This window comes from Vidua macroura, chromosome 2 (genome assembly GCF_024509145.1).
Source record: "Vidua macroura isolate BioBank_ID:100142 chromosome 2, ASM2450914v1, whole genome shotgun sequence".
Lineage (NCBI taxonomy): Eukaryota > Metazoa > Chordata > Aves > Passeriformes > Viduidae > Vidua > Vidua macroura.
The window spans coordinates 93,368,128-93,387,205 of NC_071572.1; the positions used below are offsets into that span (position 1 = coordinate 93,368,128).

At 36.7% G+C, this 19,078-nt stretch overlaps 1 protein-coding gene across 2 annotated transcripts in view; it reads right to left on the reverse strand.

The window, feature by feature from the left end:
* Positions 1-1,031: 1,031 nt before the first annotated feature.
* The window catches only part of UBL3 (ubiquitin like 3), a 54,133-nt gene continuing 36,086 nt past the window's right edge, over positions 1,032-19,078 (reverse strand). For both annotated transcript variants that reach the window (XM_053971432.1, XM_053971431.1), the window contains exons 2-5: positions 11,087-11,195; positions 7,438-7,524; positions 3,193-3,270; positions 1,032-2,787 (exon numbers count right to left, since the gene is read on the reverse strand). In XM_053971432.1, coding sequence (XP_053827407.1) covers positions 2,735-2,787; positions 3,193-3,270; positions 7,438-7,524; positions 11,087-11,195 — 327 coding nt within the window. In that variant the 3' untranslated portion in view covers positions 1,032-2,734. The remainder of the gene's footprint in view (positions 2,788-3,192; positions 3,271-7,437; positions 7,525-11,086; positions 11,196-19,078) is intronic.

Sequence of the window (19,078 nt, forward strand, 5' to 3'; positions counted from 1 at the left end):
CAAATGCACAAACCACAATACAAAGCACACAAGGAAAAGAGCACACATCTTTTAGCAATCCCCCTGCCCCAGTTTTCTACCCTCCTCACACCACAACAGAAATGCTCTTTCAAGGGCAGAACTCTGACAACTGGTGGAAAAAATCAGGCAAACTGTTCTATCCACTTTCTGCAGGAGTCATTTTGGCATGCTTTAAATGCCAGGCAGTATTTAAGGATTTGCTTGGACATGTGCATATATGCATCTTATTCATCATAACAAAAGGGAATTCCACATACTTTGGCTACAGAACCTCACCAAATACTTTAACTAGAAGCTTCTGGATTTTCATGTATTTATTCTCTATTAAGTACCTGTCTACTTTTTCAAACCAGGATTACATCTCATGCATTTGTTTTTCAAAATCAATGCATTTGAAAGACTTGTTTAACTAACTGAGCATGTCCTGTCTCAGACCATTTCTTTTTCTTGTGCTGTCATAGCCATTTCCCATCTAAGTCTGTGTTACTTGGGTGGTCAGCATTTTGGACAAGGGAAGTCTATCACACTTTGGTCTTTTTAAAGAAGGTTTGTGTCCCTACAGTTTCTTATTTAGCAACCACACTGCAGAGCAGAAGGAAATGCCCCCTCCCAAGATTCATTTTGGTAATGAGCACACAGTGGTGTCATCTCAGTTCCCAGCACCTCAAGGGCTATGTCCGTGCTCTCTGCTATCAGTAAATGAAGACTGCAAAACCTCACAGTACGAGCACACGGCTCCTGTGAGGCACACAAGGGTGTGACACAGCTGCACATTTGCAACTGCTCACGCTCACATTCCTCTTCAACAGAAGAAAGACTTTCAGGCCACTTATGGAGTGAAAGGAAAACAAATATTGAAGTGATAAATCCCATTAGCATTTTTCAGCAAGCTTTGTACCCCTCCTTTTTTTAAAAAATAAATAAAATGGAGTCCTTACTTAATTTCCAGATTAACAAGTACTATTATAAGCAGTTCAGGCTCAATTACAACCCTTGAAACACCACTGAAATGCACTACAATATTCTTTTATTTAGTTTACAGAAGAGTCTATCAGTACAGGTTGCAGAAAGAAAATGTTTAGTGCTATTTACAATTTGTTTTAAAACTCTGCTCTATACAAATTTAATTCTGATCAGTATGAACAATATTTCTGTAAATCTACTGCATATAAAGCATTTCATCAAAGCAGTAACAATGAATAAAATAACCTGTTTACATTTGAATGATGCCAATCATTCGGAAAAACGATTACACAGAACATCTGTAAGAGTTGTGGACACTTAAGTACAGAACACAATGTCAACCTGTGACTCAGTTTTTTAAAGGCTAAAGCTATTTATATGGAATATTGTTCTATTATACTACACGCCAATCTATATTTAACTTCTATAGTTATGTATTTTATAAGACTTTTATTAAATATATTCTACACATATTTGTAATTTCACCCAGGAAGAATTCCTCCCCAGTGAAAAAATATAAAATCTTTTATATTTTTAAATTTTTATTTGTTTTTATTTTTTACAGGTTTAGATGAAAGTAGCTCATGCTTTAGTGCTGTGCAAATTTCTTTAGCATATCAACATTTCAATTATTGATATGAAATAAAAGAATGGCATCCTTTTCAATCATGTATGCCTTCAAAAATCAGCTTCTGATTTTAATACCATTGCAAGCACTAATACCAAATGCAGATTATGTAAAGAAACAAAACTAGTACTATGGCAGAAGTTTTTCTTTTTGCTTTTTAAATTTTAGTAATTCTCTTGAAATCTCTAATGAGTAAGCATGACACTGAAGTCTAAGGTACAGATGAGAAAAATGACTGAAAACCACCAATTGCCAATATTCAAATACATAAAACTGATTAGTAAATGATGTTTTCTAACATTTATGCACAATAATAAAAGCCTATGAACTACAGGAAACTACCCCTCCCATATTAAGGCTAGGAAATGCACTCTCTGCACTTGTTTGTGCTGTCTGAATAAGCACTCAACTAACACACGATTGGAGTGCACACAGTAACAAAAAATCAGTTTCATCAGCCCTCTACAGAGTGCTTTTAAATTACAGGCACATAGTATTTTGTCTTTGTTGCAGTGAAAAGATATATAGTTAGACTTGGTTTAGTTAGTATTCTGTGCCAGTTTGGCCACTGAGGTTGACTTAGGTAGAATTGACTTAACAGTTTTTCCTTTGATTTGGCCATAAGTGAGATTTGTTTTAATTATTAATATACTATTTTCCAGTGTTGCATTATCCCTTGTGGGTTATTACTAGATGTCTCAAATATTGTTAGAGATTGTTGAGGAGAATTATACTGTCAACCATATTTAGTGCAAATTGAATCTAGAAAGCTTGACTGGTTAGATCTGGTTAATGCAAATTTTTGTGGTAGCAAAAAGATTCCTGCTATGGAAAAAAACACAAACTTTTCTGGAGACTGAATTCTTTCAAAAAGTGATGTACTGTAACATTATTCAACAAAAGGAGGAATTGAAAAAAAATAAACATTAAAGTGTTCATAGATGTTTCACTTTTTAAAAAAAAAAAGACTAATGACAGTGTTCATGTATTATTTCAGTTCCATGGATTTACAGACAGGCTCTTCCTACAGGTGTTTGAAGCAAGGTAGGGCCTCTTCTATTCCAGCAGCATGAAAGACAAAGACTATATTACATCACACTTAGCAGGTAAAGCTAACAGGGTTTACAGGATTACACAGCAATTGCTTTCTCCAGTTTTTTCACGGTTCCTTTGACCTGCAAAGAAGAGCGAAGTATTACTTACATTTCATTTCTAAATCAAGAGGCTGTTCTGTGTGTGAGTATGCTTAATACATATCTGTTCTTAATTATTTCCAGTAAAAAAATTATTTCTTTCTATACACATGCATACATAACTGAAAAATAAATCAGGACTAGTTTTTCACAATAAAAACAAGAGCTTTTAAGGTCTGAGTCAATTTCTGGACTATATAAAAATGCTAAACCAGAAAATTAATTTCTTAGTTTTTGACAAACATGTACAAAAGCATTCCATTAATTCTTCACAAAAGAGCACAAGGACTTGACTTTTCTCTGCTATGAAATACTCAAAGAGCCTGTAAGAGACCTGACCACTTTGCCATGTACTCAAGTAAGAAACTCCTCTAGTGCCCAGCCTACCTTGAGAGTTTGGTTCTGGCAGTGTCTCTCTAGCCACCAAATGCATCACTGTTGTTTTGCCAAAAGGAAGTTTTAATGCTGCAAAAGGAGAAAGGGAGAGTTATTAACACATTATATCAGCCTTTTTTTCTCCAAAATATCCAGTTGAAACTAACTATAATTGGATTAGCACCTATTCAAAAGCTCATACTGTTAGGTTTGAACTGCTTACTGGTTGAAGTTTGGTAAATCAGGGACTCAGGGCATGATGATATTCACTTACAACACTGCATTCTTAAAGACATGATACTCCTGTTACAAAGCTTAGCTTTCCTCTTTTGAGTAAAAAGTGAAGTGGGCATTTATGCCAAGACTCAGGTGTTAAGCAGTCTTTAATGATAAAGACACAAAAAAGTTGCTAATGCAGCCACCAAACTGTTATTCCTGAGATATCAAAACACTGAGCCTCTACAGCAAAACAGATTTTCCAAAAACATATTTTGATCCATGACATAGATTTTTTTAAATACAAAATGTCTGCATCTTTCCTTTTAATACTAATCTGTAACATCAGCTGCATGTGGAAAATATCAAATTTACAGTAGTAGTTCTTACAATGCTGCCTTTGTTAGCTCTAGCAACACAAAATTTTAAAAAACGGTGCTTTCCACAATTCACTGTGCTTGTGTCTGAAACTAAAATGATAATTTTTCTACATTCCAATTTAAGTATAACAATACACTGTATACTTAGAGTATCTTCCTTGATTATTTTTCTGAGAAATAAAAGTCAAAGATGATCTTCTGGAAAAGTTCTGTCTTTCCCACTTTATAGTAGAAAAAAAAGTCAGTGATAAATTTAACAAGAATTTAATCCTTAATACACAAATAATTTTGATTTGAGTAGACTTTGTCCTATCAAACTCAAGTTACAGCTTTTATTTTCACATACACTGAAATGGCATTTTAAGTGAATAAATGAATAAGGAATGGGCAATAAACCTGAAGGCAACAGAAGCGAAAAATGCCTCTGTTTTAATCACTACAGCATAGATTAAAGATTCACTAATAAAAAGCCTCACTACAACACCACTATTAAATCATGTTTGTTGCCTACATATTTATTTAAATAAATGCAAATTATGATTAAAACACAGGTTCAAACAGAGGTGTAAGCACATAAAGTGATACAGAACTCCACAAGATTCTTTGAAGCAGCTGTACTTTGGGAAAACCCATCTCTATGGAAAGGCAAATCTGAAAGTTGCTTAGTTTACTTGAAGCACTGCCTGTGCCTGCAACTAGAAGCTATTGAAAACTCAAAATCTGACAAAGATCATGTATTTTGGGTACTTGATACCATGATACAACTGAAAACTCTGACTGTTAATATGGTCTTTGCAAACTCCATGGAAAAGGATTGTCTTCTAACATAAACTCTTGAATTACAAAATAATCACATTAGGAACATCTTTCATAATAGCAACACAATTCAGGAGACTTGATTAGTGACTTATGGAGATTAACTATTTACAGTAATCCAGTAGTACTATGCTAATATTTGTATTAACTAACTTCAGCTAGTAGTTCACATAGTTTACACAAGTACTTGCTAGAAATTTCCAGCTTCTTGCTTGGAGCACCACGACAGCATCTGAGCAGCCTAACCTATGCTCGGTAATCCTTTCTTGCTCTTCTCTTTGTGCTCTCACCCCTTTCTCTCAGTTTACCCAATTTGTATTTAATTCCTTTCCTAACTGTACAATTTCATTGTTGCTTTGCATTTTCTATTGTCAGAACTTACTTTTCACCCCCTTTTGGAATGTGGATGGCACATGGTGGGTTAAACTTCCATTCCCCAGTAAATAAGGAAGCAAATGCTGCTGATTACCATTATCTACCAAGAAATGGAGAACTGTTGATTATGTATTACTTCCCTAATTAATATTATTTGAAATGCAAACTGCAGAACAAATATTTAGCTAAAGGATTAAATTTCCTGTTGGAAGCTAAACAATGGACTCTGCCTCGCTAGCCAACTCCCCAGCCCTCTGCACAGGCAGGACACAAGAAAGCAGTGCGGCTCTAGCACTGCAGGCAGGAGCAGTGCAGCTTTACAGAGGTGTCTGTTCCACACTGCTCCCAGTGCCATTAGCTCTGCTGTTCCTGTAGTGACAGGCCATTCAGAGGAGGTATCACAAGGGATGATTCATTGAAAATAAAGTTTGTCACCCAAAAGCACATTTTCCTACCAATTTCTCTTTTTTGAGGCATCTTAGTTTATAGGAGTCTCAAATTCATAAGCCACTACATAGACATTAAGGTAAAAGTGAACATAAAAGGTCTCCAGTTAAAAAGGAAAACACCAAACTGTTTCCTTGGAAACTTTTGTTTCACTAGATGATAAAGTGATTTTCAGGAGGTCCAAATTCCAATCAATATTTCCTAATCACCTAAAGCAAATATAACACTAAGTGCTATAACTCAGTCGAAGAGAACTGCAGCTAGAAAAGCTTAATGAAAGTTAAGCTAAGAAACATAATATAAATATTGTTTAATAAACTCCTCCCTTCACCTCCCTTTTAAAGGTAACTAGTTCACTTAAGGTTACCTCTAATGAACAACACAAACTGAAGTAAGAGTCTTTTCAGGCTCTTTCATGAATTCCTGTTCCACTTTCAGCTGTGTAATCTTACTCCTGATAACTTCATTAGTTAAGCCAATGTTTTAGGGATTCTTTTTCTTAAAACAATACCGCAACAAAAATATTTTTGAAAAACAGTAATATACATGTAAGATCCTTGGGGTAAAAACATGATGATTAAATCTCAACGCATGAGTGATTAAGAATGAACTAAAATGCCCTGAACCCAAGTAAGTGTTCAAAATTCATAGACCTAAGCTAATGCACGCATTCAGCTATTATTTTTCAGCTTAATTCATTAAATAATATATTAAATATATTAAACAAATATTTAACATTTTCTCAGATTTAGACAAATGTCACTAAAGGGAAAAAATGGTGGTAAAGAACAGCACTCAGATGAATGGTGAAGTAAGTCCCAGTTAACTATCCTTGCCTGGAAATGTAGGGTAAGACTAGCATCTTTAATTGCAGAGATGATCCAAGACTTAACATTTGTCTTTCAACTCTACTCCAACTGCTACTAGCTGCACTCACTGTCACCTGGTAAAAATACAAATTAAAGAGTGAATAAAAATTTCAGATTTCTTCCAGCTGAGCTGACAATCATCTTGTTTGTGTATATATAGAAGCATTAAAAATGTATATATGTGGAGAGTAAATCTATAAGTATATCACTAGGCAACACTGGGAATGGTAGAAAGTGAATCAATAGCTATATCATCCCAGTCAATTCTTCATGGAACATCACCATAAGCAGTCCAGAAATATTATTTTCAGATTCCTGTTAACTTCAAAAATAATTAATTGGTGATTTTGTATTATGTTATATTCTCCTTTCTGTACTGCATTCAGGTACCAAACCATAAATAATTTGAACATACAAAGTAGGAGCATTATTTTGTTTTTAAACTGGCACAGAATGGAGAATCTCATATTGTTTAGTCATTGATACAGCTGATATTCCCATTGGCAAATGCTACCTAGAAAAGGAGGGATGACTTAACAAATGTGTGTCACACTTCTATCAAGGGTTCCCACCAAAATGCATAATTGTGGGGAAACAGTTGCCACGAGGGGGCACAGTTGAATTGCAGTTCCTTAGCAAACGAAGTGAAGCCATTTACTGTTGTTTTCGCATAACTATGCAATTGTATCCCTGGGAGAGCACTGGACAGCAAGAATGCTTCCCCTCATTCTCATTCACAGGGTGTCTTCCTGCGTTGCACGAAGATTTAAAGTATTGTTTGACCAATTATCATAAAGTTTATCAAGCATTTTAAAATACTTCAGATATTTTTTAAGTAGCTTGTCCTGCAAATGCAGTGTAAGAGAAGTGGAACAAAATATTCCATTTAGAAAGACAACAAATAAAAGCAGCACTACAGTTTCTTTGTGTGAGAGGAGACTTGACTTAGCAGGTGGCACCTCGCAAAGTTTAACAGCTCGTGGTAACAAGATGGAAAAATATGCAATAAAGTACAATGTCACTCTATGCACAAGAACAGCAGTATAAAGCAGGCCATCCTGTGATCTTGAACAGTAAAGCAGTATTCACTGAACTGTAAATAAATATCCCCTTTTGCCTAACTGTAACATGTATAATGAAAATTATTTTCATACCTCCTAATGTCACATTGCCATGAAGAAACCTCCCTTGATAAATAAGCCGCAAGATATTTGGACTGCTGACTTGTTCTTCTTCCCAATCTGAAGAGAGAGAGAATTTCCACAGTTAAATTGTAATAAAAACATCTTTTGTTATTTCTCTCACCTTTCCCCAGGAAGAAAATCAGGAAGGGACTCTTGCATAAAACACTAAAGAGAGAATACAGGCTGAAGGTACAGGAAAGTAATTCAAGGCCAGCACTCCTGAAGTCTATTCTTGAATCTATTATTTGACCCTGGGCATTGAAACACATAATTTTATGTCTGCAAGTAAAAATATTACTGATGTCACAAACTACAGGATATATTTAGCACATACACAATTCCTAAAGAAAATATTTCATACATGCAAATTGCTTCCTGAATCTTGATATCCAGGCCATTCTGAAGTTTCCCAAGCCATACTCCTCAACACTGGCTAATTGACTAACTGGAGCCATTCTCCAGCAACGGGAAGCTGCTGCACACAGAGCAAGCACACATGTGATGGGTCACTTGAAACAGGACTCTGAGATCACAGCACTGAAAAAAAGCTCCGGAGGCAGCTCAGCGCCGTTCGATGGCGGCCAGATCCAACCAGTTCCATGTCTGGAGGGGGCAGTGACCTGAGCAGCCCCTCAACCGCCACCACAGAGCTGGAACAGAGGCTCTCTCAGAGCACACACTCACCAATACATTTTAAGGAGTTTCTCAAAGGCCCATCCATTTTTATGTGTGTTTTTATGTCTTTCAATGTTTTTATGTGGCAAACAGTGGTTCAAAAAAAGCAAGCTTGCATTTTCCTATAATGCTTAAGCTATCATAAATAAATGGTAAGCTTAAATGGTCTTTTTCTACTCTTTTCCCGTTCCCTGTCACAATGTGAAGAACAAATAAATATGCACTTTGCTTTCAGAACAAGTATCATAAAGCCTTGAAATGTTGAATTTAAATGGTCTCTCTGGGAATACAGTGTCTTCTGTTTCTTAGATGACCAGAACACAAATGTTCTCTCTTTCTGTTTTTGTAGTGTTTATATAGCAAAATCAATATTCAGCAAGGGATCAGGACAAGCCACAGAAACCAACCTGTTCACTGGGAACACACAATTAACATACAGGCAAATAGCAACTGGCACCACAAAAGGAGAAGAACTGAAAAGGGTAGAAGGGGAAGCATTTAAAACAAAAGCCACAGCTGCAGAGTGTACAGAGAGGCATCTGGCGCAAAAAGCAAGCAGGCAGAGACTGGGCAGCAGGAGCCATCTCAACCCCAGACCACGGTGGGAGCAAGGCTGGTACCAACAGTAGAATGTGCAACACTCCCAGGTGCTCCCATGTGCCTGGTTTATAGGATTAGATCAAATTAGGCAACCAAAGCTATTTGAATTTCAAGTATTGCCACTTAGGGTCTGATTCAATTGTCTTGCATTTTAAGCACATGCCCATTCCACTGTACTGTGAAGTGGGCTACATCAAAAATCTGAATTATCGCACTGCTACCATAATAGTTTTGTTTTGTTTGTTTTTTTTTTTTCACTCCATACAGTCTGGACTCCACTATAATGTGGCTGTAAAGAGGAGAAATTCAGCCAGTTGACAGTGCCATAATGATGTAAAACCACAACCAAAAGAAGACAGACTAGATTTTGGCACAGGTACTTTCTCACTGTTAAGCTGCCAAGTTATCCATCCTTTTAATTTCTGCTTCTTGGCTGGAAGTCTGAAACATTTCTTCCTGACATGAATTCAAATTTTAATTTCCCCCAATGAGTAAATGAGCCAAGGACTCACTGAATCTACTTTTTTTTTTTTTTTTAAGGTTCAGATAATTGTTGTACAAGAAAGAAGTTCATATTATTTAGCAGAAAATGGGAAGGGGAAGAAGAGAACAGGTAACCTATCTAGATGATATACATTAAAAAAATTTGGCATTTTCTACTGCAAGACGAGAGATCCTTAATTAACAACTGTGTTGCCAAAAGAGGTGGGGCGAGGTCTGCCTTAATCCTGCCAGCATGTGACGGAGGTTATTTCATTCCTTTTTTCCCCACAAGAACATGACAAGTCAAAATGGTGGTAAAAACAATTGTAACGTCTTTGTTTCAAGGCAAATTTAGTCCTCATCAAGATTTCTCAGTCCTGTGGCAAGGAGGAGAACTCTCAGTCTGAAAACATCTAATGGGCTAATGTTTGTGAAAATCTATATGCTATTCTAAAGCGAGATTTTTTCCCTTTTAAATTGAGACTATTCTTCTTTGCAAAAGCAATTAAATATTCATCAAAATTTAGAGCACTCCCTCAGGACAGCAGGTATTTGAACTGAGGTTTCCATGTCTGGTTCTACTGTTTTTTTTAAAGAAGAGACTTTAAGGTCTGGGTTTCTTCCCAGCTCTAAACTCAGAATCTGCAACTTTCAAGCTCTTCACAAGACTTTGAACATGACATCACATGTTCATGAGCATAAACTTGAGTAAGGAAAAAAATCCAGTTCTACCTCTACCAATTCACATAAATGTACACAAAGAACATTTGGTTATGACAACTATGTTATAGGCACACATTAAATATGTACAGCACAGAAGCTATGTTAACCTATTTTTAAAGCGTTTTACATCTGTAACTAATACTTCAGAGACTTAAAACCTCCCCCTTCATTACATATTTTACTAAATACATAATACTGCATCCCAGCAAATCAAACAGCAAACTGAACCTTTTTCCTGACCTCAAAGACCAGTTTAAGGCCTAAAATACCGATTATCACCATTAACTTTTTGGCATAAACTATCATCCACCATATGTCTTTGACAAAGGCACCACAGAAACAGATAGTGCAATGTTTTAGTTTGTCTAAATAGTAGTCCTTTTAACATCAAAACAGTAACCCAAATGAAGTCCTGTACCAAAAGAAGCATTTTCTTTCATCGTATGTAATGCTATGTCTGTGTTTTGGCTATTTTCCCATGAAATCATAGTCAGGGAGAACAGAAGCACTTTGTTTTGGGGAGCTATTCACATATGTGAATACACATCTTAAGTTCTCAAGTCCATTTTCCAAAGCCTGTATTCCTGTATGACATCAAGTATATTTACACAAACAACATCCAGTCTTCTAATGTCTCTTAAAATGGGCTTTTATATTTGTTTTCTTCCTGGAAAAATATCAGTATTACAGATCCTTTCCAAGATAAGGCAGTAAGGAAAAAGTACTTCAGACTCAATTTCACTAATGCATTCCTGTGACTTCCCATGTTTTATTTTAGCTGTCCTCACGTAAGAGGTTTTATATCACCAACATTTCCTCACACTTACCAGATCCTCTAAATCGATCGATAAAGAAAAGTGTCTAAAGATAGGGGGAAAGAAGTACTTCAATTTGGGGAAGCAAATTTTAGAAATTAAGTAGGATACAGTCCTGACATCTAAAAATCTGCCCAACTGAAGGAACTGTGAAAAAGAAGGCAGGACACCACTGATTTCTACATAAATCTTTGTCCAGATAGTGAATAAACATACTTAATTTGAATGTTGAGCAAGAGATCAGTTAACTGACACTTCAGTCTGAATACACAGGGAATCTCCTTGCTCACCAGTTAAAAAGCCAAAGCCACACTGCTACTCACCCATTGGCCAGTTGTCATACACATGTTTTGCAATATCTGCAGCAGAGTCATTCGGTGAAAACAGGAACTCTTTTGTTTTCCCGCTTACCAAGATGAGGCGCAAATTTATCTGGTAAAAAACCCCAAAACATCAGTATTAGGAAAGTTTACAGAGACAACTTAAATTATTCATTTTTTACACTTACTAAAAACTTCCAAAACTGTTGGTTTTGGAAGACTGATCCAAATTATTTGAGAAAACAGTTTAACATATTAACATATGTTAAAAAGAGGGTCAAAGAGGTCAATAAAATGTTGTTCACATACCCATAATCTAGGAAGATTAAATTCTAACAGCTGGTATTTTTGATTATAAACACGAGAAGATTCTATTAGTGATTGAATCAACTAAGTAAAAAATAGGTTTCAATAAGGTAGAAACATACTCTAGCAATGACACATAAGCAACACAGCTCCTGAAAGAAAAGGAAAAATATAAACCTGAAAAATTAACTTAGAATTAAAATATCCAAATCTGCACCTGAATAGCCTGTGAGCCTAAACAAAAGCCCTAGAATGCTCCCTCCTGTTCTCAGCCAGTGCATCTCCTACAAAATGCCAGAGAGTTAGACAGCATCCTTCCTTGCTCCCAGCTGCCACAAAGCTGCCTTCCTGAATCCCTCTGCCAGTCTTCTGAATCCAAAACTTTGTTGCACAACTGTCTTTCACCACAAACAAAGTGAGGTCCACATGCAACACAATAATAACATCACACTGTAATTTTTCTTTGATTAATTTCCTCCATATAACCACCAGCACCTTCAGCCATCATTTTCCTCTCTTCTATTTGCAAACTACTGAATAGAATTTATTTTCCATACAGCATTAAAATAACACATATAAAGAGCTCACTATGACGTTATTTACAATGCAAAAGAGATTAAATTTTGGCTCCTCGAGCGTCTGTTAGCAACAAAATACATTTGGGTAGCTAGCACTTAGCAATGCCCATGGCAAGTAGGAGTCTAGCTGCTGTTGTACTTTGACCTACAAGCCCATGTTTCATCAAATTTCAGTGAGACTTTAGCAGACTAACTGCTTGGATACTTTTTTCCAAGTCACACTCTCAAGCTGTGGCTCTCACTTTAGGTAAGTTGCAACAAAGCTTTCTTTGTTGGAATCCAGCAAACTGTTTTCTGCATCAAATATCAAGTGCAAAATTTACAGCAAAGTCCAGGTTTTCTAGACTTTTTGAAAAAAATCTCAGTGCATCACATCTTCTGAACATAAGAGCCCTGCCTCAGCTGCCTACTCTCCACTTATTTCAGAAGCTCTTTAGACAGATCATCTATTCCCTCCTGAATGCTTTGGCTTGGATTCATCCTACCTATCTTTAAGCACCTAATGGAGGTATCCAAATTACAATCTCTACCCCGTCCAGCACACTGCAAGGTCAATGAAGGAAATGACCCCTCTTAAAAGCAATTCAGTGTCTATTTCAAAGTGTAGCAAGTATAAAGAGCGAGCATAAAAGGCTAGGTTCTCTTCCCTGTCCTCCTACTAACACCCTTTGAAAAAATACAAGTTCTCCCATTAGCCCAGGAAAGCAATTGATAGCTGTCTCTGAAAAAGCACCACAGCCACTCCAGGAGCATCACTGCATACCAGGAAATGACAAAAAACTTGAAAGAGAGAAACTGAGGGAATGCTGTTTAGTCAAAGACAATTCTTCATCAAATTCAGAATACATTTGGCTATACACAATAAAGTTTTGTTGTCTTTGGAATTTCCACAATGATTAAGGAATTATTTTCAAATGTCACCAATATTTAGCAGAAAAAGCAGATCAATTTCTGCTGTTCTTGTTTACTCCAAAAACCTGACTATTGTGAGGAAACTACAGCTTCAAAGAGTTGGACTATGTTCAGGTGTTGTTTTGCTTATATTGTCTTTCAGTTTCAGTATTTCGACCCCTTTTACTGTCTCCACCTGTGTACGTATAGACAACACTCACATATAGTTTCTTTAGCTGGACCACCCTAGATAAGCTCTTCAAGCTTTCTCTGGTGAGACACCTATTCCTCCTTTCATCCTAAGAGCCTGTCTCTGCACAATTTTTTCTATTTTCTCCTCAAACAAACGACAATTTCTGAAGCATACTACATGATGTCTAACCAGATGCTTGTAGAATACCACCAGTAATTTCCTCTGTCTACTGGAAACATCTGTGACTGCGTCCCAAGAGCACATATGCCTTCTTCATAACTGCACCATGCTGTTTGCTTGGTTACTTTGCACCCTTTTCTGCTTTGATCCTTTCAATTATTCAGCCTCCAAGCTTTTATCTTGGCTGTATCACCCTAAAACACATGGCTACAAATTTCATCCCACTCCTATTACTCCATACCTCAGAGAGAAAGGAGGCTAGGTGTAAAGAAGCATTCTGCATCACAGAGATGTTTCAGCTTTCCCCCATGTCTGGGCACTGGACTTAGGAAATCCCCCAAAGTTCTTCCTCCTCTCTACATTACAAGCACTTTTCAAACTTCATGTCATCAATGAATTCTAGCAGCAAGATGTCTTTACACTTACCTTTGTCATTAAATGAATTAGGAAACATGAAAATTGATCTGACAGTTGTTTCATAATGAATTTAATAACAAGCACTCTCTGAGCTGTCTCCTCCACTCTCAAGCAAGGTCCTTTATATGAGGCTCACAGACACACAGTTTCTCTAATACTTTTTAATTTCTCCTGTTTAACCAACCGTTTGCAAAACAGCATCACATCAGTCACTAAGTACATATTCAGATGACACTATAAAAATATGCATGTAGAAAGTAAGTTCTTTTCATCTGTTTGCTACGCTCCAGCTTTTGGAAGTGGGGTGTACTGCATTGGATTCCACTCTCTCTATACCTCATTATTTTAAATTATTTTTTAAGCATTAATGCACCTTTTTAAAATACCAACATACTGCCAAAAATTTAGGAAGTTCAGACCACATCACGTTACTTGTGCTTGGAATGGGCTGCCTGTTTAAAAGAACAAACAAACCAACCCCCAATTTTCAGCACCAGTGCCTTAGTTTCTTCACCAGCAGCCCTTTTACCTCTCACTCCAATTCCCCATATCCATTTCCTGTACTCTAACTGGCTCATGAGACACCCTCCTTAGCTTGCCCCCTCTGGCTAAGCAGTTCCCAAACTCTGAATTTATATAATTTATCGAAGGATTTATTTTGTTTCATCTGTGTGTAGTTTAGCTGTAGCGGGGGTTACCTGTTTTGAAGACACTTTCCTAGGCAGTAGACATAACACCAAACCATCTACTCCCTAGAACTATCTAGTTTGTATCCTACAAGGAGATGACTTAAAAACCCCCAAAAGATTATTCCTGCTCGTCACTTAAAAGTATGATTATGACACTGTGTTAACATAGAAGTGAAGTTCATCTTCTTCTTCTACCACAACATTAGGGAGACATATTTCTTTTTTTTCTAAAGTAAATACAGAAAGAAGATGAATATCACTAAAAAAATAACAAAAACTAACTTGGCTTCCTGGAAAATTTGATTAAATTATATCTCTGCAGTTAATATACAACATAAAATCAATATAAGCAACCTGGGTGGGGGTGGGGGGTAGGAAAGAGTGAAAAATGTTAGATCCTTTTTTCCCTCTACCTCCCCAATAAGGACAGAGGGAGGGCATTTCTTAAAGTCTTACGATGAAATATAAAAGCCACATTGAGATAAGATAATAATTTTACAGGGTATATTACAAAGAATGTGTAAAACACAGGATAAATATTTTCATTAAAAAAAATCATCACATATCAGCAGAAGCCCAAAATGAATTTTTAAGTCAGTCAAGTAGATGTTACATGAAGTGCAAAGATATAGCTGTTCCAATGAAAGGTTTGAATATTTTCTTATTTATAGTGCAGCATGCCACTGACACATCTAGTTTGCATGTTTCTTTCTCTCTCTCTCTCTATATATATATATATTTATGTTTCTTAATCTTGGCTTGAAGGAATCTTAATCTTAAATTGCATATCACACTACCCCAAAGGGTTTGAAGCAAATAATCCCAAAACTTGCCTCTAAATTTAAAATCCAATCTCATTTCCCTCAAGAATATTGGTAAATTTAACAAGTTGCAACTGCTGTACTACTTAATCTTGTAAATAAACTATAGGGGATCTGAAAAAAAAAAACATTTCTGGCAAAATTCCAGAACCCTCAGAACTAAAAGAAGAAAGAGAGAAGATAGGAGCATATGTATATACATTATTACTCAAAGTGAACAAAAAAGTCTTGGTTAGGTAGAGGAATTTTGACACAAAAGCTTCAAAGTTTTGTTTTTCAACTTAAGAAAGGATTCTTAGCAATCTTAGCTCTCCTATTTCCTACCTTAAAAGCTGCCAAGGAGGTTGTGTCTGTATTCCTTGTATGCTTAAAGCCCCTCCACCTATTCTTGTCAAGTGTCTTGGTTGCAAAAGACTTTTGCAGCTCTCATGGCCCTGACAAGTTTGCTCTTCAACTGGGAATGTTATAACAACTGTCCTGATTATGTTTTTTTTTTCTTTTTTTCAGGGTACCAAAGGGAGTTCCACCCTTCTGCTGCAACAAAGTGATAGGGATCATATCCTCACACTTCTGCATTGTAGCACCAACTGCAATTTTACTGCTGAAAGCAGTCAAGGGCAGTCAAGGTATCAGAAGAAGGATTAAATACAATTTGCAGACTACATCCCCTCTGCACTCTTATGTAATAGCACATTCTGTTTGTGATCTCGAGCATGCAAACATCATCCTCTCCCCCCAACCCCAATCTCATAATCACAGCTCCAGTAACTACTCCATCAGTTGCACTGCATAAAATTTTCAGTGTAGATTATATTCTGCAAACTACAACAAATCCCACCAAACAGAAAACCACCCAAAAATAAAATTATATGAAAAGATTATAGTAACAAGTGTGACTACAATTTTTGGAAGAGAAATTTGGGTCATATCTATGCTGATGTAGATTAAGTTGTGTTTTCTTTGTTCTAGGCATCTGCAAAGTTTGTTCATTCTTTAAGGCATACCTACAAAATGTCTTAGTGCCACAGTGCTTCTAATTTCACAGCTAATGTTAAATAAATGGGAAGTCACTTGAACATCAATAAACATTGTGTAGGTTGGAAATCTCATTTCTTAATGTTTGACTTCTCATCTATTCAGTTAAACAAGCTAGTTGGTTATCAATTTTATGCTCCAGTAGCAGCTTAAGATTGGTCCCCAACTTACAATTAAAATGCAGAGAAGTCTCATATATCACTACATCATATGCAGCCCCAAGTTTAAACTAACCGCTTTTCTTTAGCTGTTTTAAGATTGAAATACATATAGAAAACAATTTTTCCTCAACATCCAGTACACTTACTTTCTTGTTCAAGTTCATTATTGTAAGAAGTAAGCTGGTTCTCTAAAGACACTTTAAGGTTTCCTAATGACTCTAGGCAAAAGAGAAACCTCCCAGCCTCATTTTAGTGACTGAATTCCACCAGATTTACATACAAGGTTGAACCAAGCTCAAATAACAGTCTAAGTATCACAGCAGCATCACACAAGCCAAGTTAGCAGGGACCTGCAGGTTCTGTACACCAGGTCACTCCTGGAATGCATCCACCTGAATATAATTAAGAACTTCAGTTTTTACATGTCCTGGAAGTCTGTTGTAGAACCTGAGCTGTTTTTCACTGAGTGCTTTATTCTCATTCCCAGCTTAAATTTATTCTTGAATAAGATACACTCACTGACGTCACACACACATCATGCTTTAGCCAAAAAAAAACACCTGGGGTTTTGATGGCTTTCTTCTGCATCTGTAGGAAAGGACACACTTAGCTAAAATTAAGAAGCAAAGGTTCTCCTCATTAAAAGGCTGGCCCTTAGTGGGAACACTGTCTTCAGAATGTTGAAGCACATCAATAGAGATTAAGGTAACTGGGCTTGATAGGCCTGGAGGGGACCTATTAGCAGCCTTCCCATGCCTAAATTACCACATGACCTCTTTACTGAGGTCCAAGAGAGAAGACCAACAGACAATGGTCATAAATGCAAACAAGAGACTCTGAACTGCGATCAGGTAAAAGGTTTTCACCCTGAGAATCTCAAAACAGTGGTTACTCAGAGATGCTCTGAAAGCTCTGGCATTGTGAATTTTCAAGATCCAGCCAACAAAGCCCCAAGCAATTTGGTCTGAATTCAGTGTTGAGTCTGCTCCCAGCAGGAGCTTGGGCCAGAAAATTGTTCAAGGTCCTTTCCAAAGTGAACAACTCCACAATCCACTTTAATCCCTATCCATATCTTTAGTTTTGTTTAAACTTTCTTAAGTATACATAATTAGAATGATACACAGTATTTCAGGAATTTGTAAAATGATACTAGAACCTCCTTAAACCGACTACAAAAGCCTCTCCATTTTCAATTGCAAACATCATAACTGTCTTATATTTGCAACACAGCAATCTCACAGTGCTCTTCTCTAGCCCAGTTGTTTCTATGACATAAACTTTCAAGCTTGCATTTCAAAATACAGCTTTTAACCACCCATATTGTAGAGGATATTTTTATTGTAATTCAACTAATTTTGTTCCTATTAATTCAGTCTTTGAGACAATCCCATTTCCACACAACACCACATCATCTTCTATACTATTCATCGTCAACAAGTTTCATCAGCATACTGATTTTCCTTGTCCTAGAAGCATAAATGAAAACTATACAAAGACAGCTGGTCCCAAAATTATCTTTAAGGAATTCCGCTAAGCATAACTGACAGCCCGACACTTGCATCCTGAACGCTATACTTTACCACCTAAGTCACACACTCAGTATCTTCTCCGCCTAAGTCACATACTCAATCAAACCCTGCCTTCCCCAGCTGATCCCCTGCTACGCAACATCAACTACTCACTGAAGTCTAGGCAGATTACACCTCTTCTACATTTCCCTCATTTCCAGAGAAAATTGGCTGATGAATATGTCATGATCTAATTCAGATAAATAGAAATAATTGTATTCTATTATTTCTTCTCTGCTCCTTCTCAGCATCCTTCCTGAGATGGTTACTCATCTGTCAAGTTCAAAGTCTCTCCTCACATCTTTTCACTAAACTAGCATGCAGATATTTTATTACATAATTTCTTCAACCTGAAAAAACAAGAAGCATGCAAATTCCTCAGATACACTACATTTAGTCTAATCAGTATCAGTATCAGCTGGTAGAAGGACTGAGGTGCCCAAGGTAAGAAAATAAGAGAGCAAAAGTATAAATTTGTAGCCCAACCGGGCAAGCACTTTCAATAAGAGAGAAGAGATCCTTCATTTTGAGATCTTCTTCAAGAGTCAGTTGATAAAATAAATTAAATTACAGCTCTCATGAATCACACTTCTAGATACTTATTTTCACCAGATACTTTATAGGAAATACAGGTAACTTAACCAAACTTCCTCAATTGAACACCTAAAATTTACACTTGGCAACCCTCAGAACCCCTGTATTTAGCTTTGCTCTACCTCTACAGCACCTTGCAGTACCTGCAATAGATTTACTTTGTATCATGAAAAAAAGATTGACACAGAAAATGAGAAGAAACATAAACTGTCCAAGTGAATGAACACAGCTCTGAAGATCCATTGCCAGCTGCATCACTTGTTCAAACTACTTGTGAAAGTAGGGCAATCCCAACACGACACCAGGTAAATGTGACAGCACTCTGCGTCACTCTATTCAGGGCTAAGGTGAACTTCAAACCAGTTCCAATGACACACTCACCTTTAGATTACTACAAAGTGAGACAAATATGGTTTTACATTCAACTGCTTTCTCAAACAAGGAATGGCTACGGCAGCTTTGCACTGCTAAAAATTTAGTTAGCAAATTTCAGAAACTTGAAGTGAAAAGAAAGAGAAAACCAAAAAAGGAACATAAATTTTATTTTAAGGGGGTGGGGGGA